Here is a 7,500-nt window from a genome sequence, read left to right on the forward strand (position 1 = left end):
ACTTCTCCAACTGATATGAAAGATTTGTTTGATGGCCTTCACATGTGCTGTGGTGGTAGTGGTGGTGACGATGGTGGCGATGAAGACATTGATGGTTTAGTGACTGGTAGTGAGGAGAAGTGAGTATTCCTGGGGGCTGGAATTTGGTCCAAATTCACTTCTGTCTTGTTCAGAAGAGTGACTGCAGGTATCTTGAGATCAATACTAACCACAGCTGCCTTACCCCACACCTCACATTACCTTGCATTGCCCCACACTGCCCCACACTACCCCACACCTCACACTACCAGGACAGAGAATAGTCTCCATGCTTGTCTTCCATGAGACCTGAAGCATGTTATTTCAAGCCGAGCTGTATTTGAGGTTCAAAGTACTCGAGGTACAGATCTGGCTTTGACCTTTGACATCATGTATGGTCCATTGGTCCATTGTAGGTGACTATCAAGGATTTTAAATCTGATGCAGGCAGCTACTGGAAACCAGTGAAGGGAGTGCATCAGTGGAGTGATTGTGAACTTTGTAAGATTGAAGACCAGTCGTGCTGCTACATTCTGGACAAGTTGTAGAGGTCTTGGACGAAGACCAGCAAGCAGCGAGTTGCAGTAGTTGAGCTTTGAGATGATGAGACTACACAAGCACCTGGGCGGCTTCCCACCAAACTGAACTCAGACAACCAAATAAAGACCAGTTCCATCCTTTTTTCTCCCCAGGTGGACCTACCAGGAGTTCTTCAGCCGCTACCGGGTTCTGATGAAGCAGAAGGACGTCCAGTCAGACAAGAAGATGACCTGCAAGAATGTTCTAGAAAAGCTGGTCCAAGTACGAGTATTTCTCTGTACCTTTAACAAGAGGTCTGTAGACCTCAGTTGCTAAAATGCACGTTAAAGTTTATTTCAGTTAAATAAAGGATTTACAAAGCCCAAGAAATGGCCCAGTCCTTCCTTCCAGAACACATTCATCTTCATCTTTACCTTCATCTCCTCTCCAGGATCCAGACAAGTACCAGTTTGGCAAGACAAAGATCTTTTTCCGGGCGGGACAGGTGGCTTACCTGGAGAAGCTCCGTGCGGATAAACTGCGTGCCGCCTGCATCCGCATCCAGAAGACCATCCGCTGCTGGCTGGCACGTAAGAAGTACCTGCGTGTGAAACGGGCGGCCATCACCATCCAGACGCACGTGAGAGGACACCAGGCCCGATGGTGAGAGGCAGAGATGCGTGCGCATGCACAAACACACACACACACACATACACACAAGGGCTCTATAACACACATTCACACTTTTTGGCCCTTTATCATTTGTGAAGCTGCAAATGAGCCTGTTGGGCTGCCATAGTCAGAGCCTCTGGCTTGTGTGTGAGGTGCGCATTGTGTTTCTGGGGTTAACGGCGCCTCCCTGTGTCCTGCGCACAGCCTGGCCACTTTCCTGCGCCGGACGAGAGCCGCCATCGTCATCCAAAAGTACCAGCGCATGTATGTGCAGAGGACACGCTATCAGCGCATGCAAGCTGCAGCCCTCGCTGTGCAGTGTATTCTCCGAGCATATGTGGCCAGACAGCAGTACAAGGCGGTACGCTCACACACACTCTCTCACACACTCACACACTGGCACACACACACACTCACAGGCACACCGTCCTACACACACATGCAATCTAACGTCATATCTGCTCAGGTCCGCTAGGCTGATGTGTGCCAGTCTGGTTATAATTAAAACTACAGCAACTGCACAGTCATCTCAGGCATGGCACACATGAGATGTGCTGGCACCCGCGGTTGTACTGGGAGAACTGTGGGTTTACTAAGACATTCAATCTGAGAAAAAGCCGCAGGGAGAGAGAGCAGCGCAAGGGCGGCCGGTGTCAGCCAGCGTTTGGGAGCGCTGCTGCAGGGCAGAAGATCCTGCTGTAGAGATCCATCTACAACAGAGATGTGTGTTTGTGATGTCACTTTGGGAAAAGCCATGGCGATGGTCTTGTGATCAGAGAGTGGAGGGGACGGCCCCCCGCTGACGGACAACAGCAGCTGCCACTGTCCTGCCCCCCCACACACTGACACACACTAAAACACACACTCTCAGCCTCTCATGCAGTCTCTGTTATTTGTGCTGCTCTCCCTGCTCAGTTTACTAAGAGCTGTAAGAGATGTGTAATCTTTGTAGGATGGAGAGGCAAAAGGGGAAATGTGCAGAACAGATTGATTTTGGAAACTTTGGGTCAGGAACCATCTTAATAGTTTAGCTTTTCTCTGTGTGTGTGTGTGTGTGTGTGTGTGCGCACGTGTGTTTGTTGCTTGTGTGTGTGTGTGTGTGTGTGTGTGTGTGTGTGTGTGTGTGTGCGCACGCGTGTTTGTTGCTTGTGTGTGTGTGTGTGTGTGTGTGTGTGTGTGTGTGTGTGTGTGCGCACGCGTGTTTGTTGCTTGTGTGTGTGTGTGTGTGTGTGTGCGTGCGCACGCGTGTTTGTTGCTTGTGTGTGTGTGTGTGTTTTGCTCCTCCTGTGCAGCTTCTGCGGGAACACAAGGCCATCATCATCCAGAAGATGGTGCGCGGCTGGCTGGCGCGTCAGTGGTACCAGCGCTCTCTGGAGGCCGTGGTCTACCTGCAGTGCTGCGTGCGCCGCATGCGCGCCCGGCGCGAGCTGAAGAAGCTGAAGATCGAGGCGCGCTCCGTCGAGCACTACAAGAAGCTCAACATCGGCATGGAGAACAAGATCATGCAGCTGCAACGTCGCATCGATGAGCAGGTGACCTCGGACGCCCTTGGCCCGCGCCGACACTCGCACCTCTCGGTCTGAAATCAGGGTTAGCAACACTGTGTGAGCAACACTCTGGCCTTGGGAGAGAAGCCCCTGGTGGCAGAATCGGTACGGGGCAGCTGGTGGAGGAAAGGCAGCAGCGTGACGGATTCCCTGACGTCTCTGCTTCCCTGTTTGCTGCAGAACAAGGAGAACCGCACGCTGAGCGAGCGCTTGAGCAGCACAGAGAGCACGCACGCTGCCGAGAGCGAGCGCACGCGGCGGGAGCTGACGCGGCTCCGCGGTGCAGAAGACGAGGCCAGGAACAGCGCCAACCGCGTGGCCAGCCTGCAGGAGGAGCTAGAGCGCCTCAAGGTGGAGCTGCAGAGCACGCAGAAGGAGAAGAAGGCCATCGAGGACTGGGCCCAGACGTACCAGGACGAGATGGAGCAGGTGAGGGCGTGTGGGGGTGAGGTCATGAAATACCTGCTATGCATGAGCCCAGATGTGTGTAAAGTGACAATGTTGTGAATTTGTCCTGATTGTACCGTTGCGTGCGTGTTGTGCTTCAGATGATCTCTGAGCTAAAGGAACAGAACCATCTACTGAAGAATGAAAAAAATGACCTGAACCGGCTGATTCAGGAACAGGGCCAACAGTGGACAGGTAGAGCTGCCCTTACTAAACACGATACACAGAAACCTGTTGGCCCTGCCCTACTCGTTAACCACCCAACCCTTACCCCCACTGTACTACTGATACACTCATCACTGTACTACTGATAGAACTATGATGTACAGTTGGGGAATGTGTATATTATGTGTATATTTTAAGGTAAAGGTGTGTCTGTTATTAAACTGCTGTGTGTTTTCTGTAGAGAAAATGCAGAGGGCGCTGAAGGAGGAGACATCTCAGCTGGAGAGTGATCTAAACGAGGAGCGCTCTCGCTATCAAAATCTCCTCACAGAGCACCTCCGCCTGGAGGAGAAATATGATGACCTGAAAGAGGAGATGACTCTTACCATGGTACACACACACACACACACACACACACACACAGACACACACACACACAGACAGACAGACAGACAGACACACACACACAGACAGACAGACACACACACACAGACAGACAGACAGACAGACACACACACACACAGACAGACACACACAGACACACAGACAGACAGACACACACACAGACACACACACACACACAGACAGACACACACACAGACACACACACACACACAGACAGACACACACACAGACAGACACACACACAGACAGACACACACACAGACAGACAGACACACACACACACACACACAGACAGACACACACACAGACACAGACAGACAGACAGACAGACACACACACAATGCAGGACAATCTAAAAACACACGTTGATACGGCACACGTCATCTTTGTCAGTTAGAGCTGGGTAATATGTCAGGAGTAAGATGTTCCAGCACTTCAGTTCACTCGGTGCACAAGCCTGGAGCGCACAAACACCCAAACACCCAACCATGCAGCACCCAGCACCTGGACTACTACGTGTTAAGTCACTGCGCAATGTTGAGTCCATTTACATCCATAGTTTAGGTAAGAAAGGACCGACTGTCGAAGGAGGGCAACAGTGAAAATAGCTGGTCAGTGTTTTAGATGTGTGTTTTAGACAGTACACTGGATAGTGTCTGAGAAGCGTGTTGTGCTGTAATTTACCATGATAATGATGGCAGTATGATCTGCTCTCCACTACTATCAATTTATCAGTCAACTTTGTGTGTATTTGTATGGCATTTACTTAAATACATAAATAGGTGTTAGTCGATAACACCAAAAACACGGCAGCATGGCCTGATCACCACTCAATCTTTCAGAATGTCCCCAAACCGGGTCACAGGCGAACTGACTCCGCCCACAGCAGCAACGAATCTGAATACACATACGAGTCCGAGGAGGGGTCCCGCGGAATGGAGGTGGGTCACACGAGATTAAACAGTACATCAGATGCTGCATTACTTGGATGTGTTCTTTGGACAGTGGGTTGACATGTGAGGTGAATCTAAGTGTGTCATGGCACATGGCGCCCCCTGCAGGACGTGACCAAGGGCGCGCTGGACATGGCTCTGGTCCTGAAGTTACAGAAACGTGTGTCAGAGCTGGAACAGGAAAAGCAGGGTCTACAGAATGAGCTCGACCGCAGAGAAGAGCAGTTTCAGCGGGCTAGAGCCAGGGTGTGTAAACACACACGTGCATACACAGAAGCAAACGCACGCATGCGTGCTCGAACACACACAGAAGCATGCACATACACACAAACAAATGCAGATTCATGAAACAGTGGTGTGTTGTCTTCCCATTGTTACTGATTCACCACTGTTGATGGAGCGTTGCAGTTGCTGGTCAGTTACACTGGAGCGTTGCAGTTGCTGGTCAGTTACACTGGAGCGTTGCAGTTGCTGGTCAGTTACACTGGAGCGCTGCAGTTGCTGGTCAGTTACACTGGAGCGCTGCAGTTGCTGGTCAGTTACACTGGAGCGCTGCAGTTGCTGGTCAGTTACACTGGAGCGCTGCAGTTGCTGGTCAGTTACACTGGAGCGCTGCAGTTGCTGGTCAGTTACACAGGAGCGCTGCAGTTGCTGGTCAGTTACACTGGAGCGCTGCAGTTGCTGGTCAGTTACACTGGAGCGCTGCAGTTGCTGGTCAGTTACACAGGAGCGCTGCAGTTGCTGGTCAGTTACACTGGAGCGCTGCAGTTGCTGGTCAGTTACACTGGAGCGCTGCAGTTGCTGGTCAGTTATACTGGAGCGCTGCAGTTGCTGGTCAGTTATACTGGAGCGCTGCAGTTTCTGGTCAGTTACACTGGAGCGCTGCAGTTGCTGATCAGTTACTGGTCAGTTACACTGGAGCGCTGCAGTTTCTGGTCAGTTACACTGGAGCGCTGCAGTTGCTGGTCAGTTTCTTGTCAGTTACACTGGAGCGCTGCAGTTTCTGGTCAGTTACACTGGAGCGCTGCAGTTGCTGATCAGTTACTGGTCAGTTACACTGGAGCGCTGCAGTTGCTGATCAGTTACACTGGAGCGCTGCAGTTGCTGGTCAGTTTCTTGTCAGTTACACTGGAGCGCTGCAGTTGCTGATCAGTTACTGGTCAGTTACACTGGAGCGCTGCAGTTTCTGGTCAGTTACACTGGAGCGCTGCAGTTACTGGTCAGTTTCTTGTCAGTTACACTGGAGCGCTGCAATTACTCCTTTGTCATTCTCAGGACGATGAACAGCATAAGAAAGCTCGCAGTGCAGAACTGGAGTACGAGTCTCTCAAGGTAACACACACACATGGAACTTAGCAAACGTCCAGCTCTTGCTCAGACCGATCCAGTCTGCACTTGGGTGTCTTGATGCGGATTCACATCAGAACTGACCGTAACCCTGCTGCTGTAGAACCTACAGAAAATGTCCAGCTCATTTATCTGCTCACCCTGATTGTTTTGTACTGTCACTACACGTACGTGTTAAGAATCTCGCGCTCTCACTTGCCCTTACCCTTCAACCTTCCCCCCAGCGCCAGGAGCTTGAATCTGAGAATAAGAAGTTGAGACACGACCTGAGTGAGATGCGCCAGTCCTTGATGGGCAGTGTGGGTGCCAGCTCAGCCGCGCCAGGTTCACCCGCATACAAGGTTCTCCTGGACCAGCTCAACGCCTCCACCGAGGAGCTGGAGGTCCGCAAGGAGGAGGTGCTCATCCTCCGTTCGCAGCTCGTCAGTCAGAAGGAAGCCATGCAACACAAGGTCAGAGGTCACACAAGGTCATGTAAGGTCAATCGCCCCCTCCCACTGCTGGGCTACAGAAAGATTTCACTCAGGAACGCTGACTCAGCTAGGGTTAGGTTAGGGTCAGTTAGGGTCAGGGGTTATTGATTAAGGAATAGTCATAAGGATTAGTGTTAAAGATTAGGTTTAAGGATTAGCGTGAGGGCAATGGTTAGGGCTAACTCAGTTAGGGTCAGGGGTTATGGATTAGGGTTAGGGCTAACTCAGGATCAGGGGTTAGGGTTAGGGTTAGCTTAGTTAGGGTCAGGGGTTATGGATTAGGGTTAGGGCTAACTCAGGATCAGGGGTTATGGGTTAGGGTTAGGGTTAGCTTAGGGTCAGGGGTTATGGATTAGGGTTAGGGCTAACTCAGGATCAGGGGTTATGGGTTAGAGTTAGGGCTAACTCAGTTAGGGTCAGGGGTTATGGATTAGGGTTAGGGCTAACTCAGGATCAGGGGTTATGGGTTAGAGTTAGGGCTAACTCAGTTAGGGTCAGGGGTTATGGATTAGGGTTAGGGTTAGCTTAATTAGGGTCAGGGGTTATGGATTAGGGTTAGGGCTAACTCAGGATCAGGGGTTATGGGTTAGAGTTAGGGCTAACTCAGTTAGGGTCAGGGGTTATGGATTAGGGTTAGGGCTAACTCAGGATCAGGGGTTATGGGTTAGAGTTAGGGCTAACTCAGTTAGGGTCAGGGGAACCTTTTCTTCGGCTATGTTTTAAAATATCTTTTTAGAGTGATTAAAACACATTTTTCTGAAAGTGTGTTCTCAGTGAAGATCTTTTTATCTGATGGTGATGACCACATACTTTGCCACATTAATTGCATTTCTCTGCTGTGATATTTCATTAGGTTATACACTAATGAGCTGTGTGTTTAGTTGATTTTGTCAGTAACTTGTTTCACTCTCTCATTTTCTAACTTTGTGTCTCTCACACTGCTTTCGCCAAAGG

General features: G+C 50.6%; 1 protein-coding gene across 7 annotated transcripts in view; it reads left to right on the top strand.

Annotated features, from left to right (window-relative positions):
* Positions 1–7,500, top strand: part of myo5aa (myosin VAa) — a 57,941-nt gene that overhangs the window by 40,875 nt on the left and 9,566 nt on the right. For all 7 annotated transcript variants that reach the window (XM_081716226.1, XM_081716224.1, XM_081716228.1 and 4 more), the window contains exons 18-28: positions 711–819; positions 989–1,200; positions 1,414–1,570; positions 2,502–2,741; positions 2,937–3,185; positions 3,305–3,398; positions 3,610–3,758; positions 4,616–4,714; positions 4,835–4,972; positions 6,002–6,058; positions 6,298–6,525. In XM_081716226.1, the coding sequence (XP_081572352.1) occupies positions 711–819; positions 989–1,200; positions 1,414–1,570; positions 2,502–2,741; positions 2,937–3,185; positions 3,305–3,398; positions 3,610–3,758; positions 4,616–4,714; positions 4,835–4,972; positions 6,002–6,058; positions 6,298–6,525 (1,732 nt within the window). The remainder of the gene's footprint in view (positions 1–710; positions 820–988; positions 1,201–1,413; positions 1,571–2,501; positions 2,742–2,936; positions 3,186–3,304; positions 3,399–3,609; positions 3,759–4,615; positions 4,715–4,834; positions 4,973–6,001; positions 6,059–6,297; positions 6,526–7,500) is intronic.

This window comes from Electrophorus electricus, chromosome 6, assembly GCF_041902795.1.
Source record: "Electrophorus electricus isolate QZ-2024a chromosome 6, ASM4190279v1, whole genome shotgun sequence".
In the NCBI taxonomy this organism is placed as follows: domain Eukaryota; kingdom Metazoa; phylum Chordata; class Actinopteri; order Gymnotiformes; family Gymnotidae; genus Electrophorus; species Electrophorus electricus.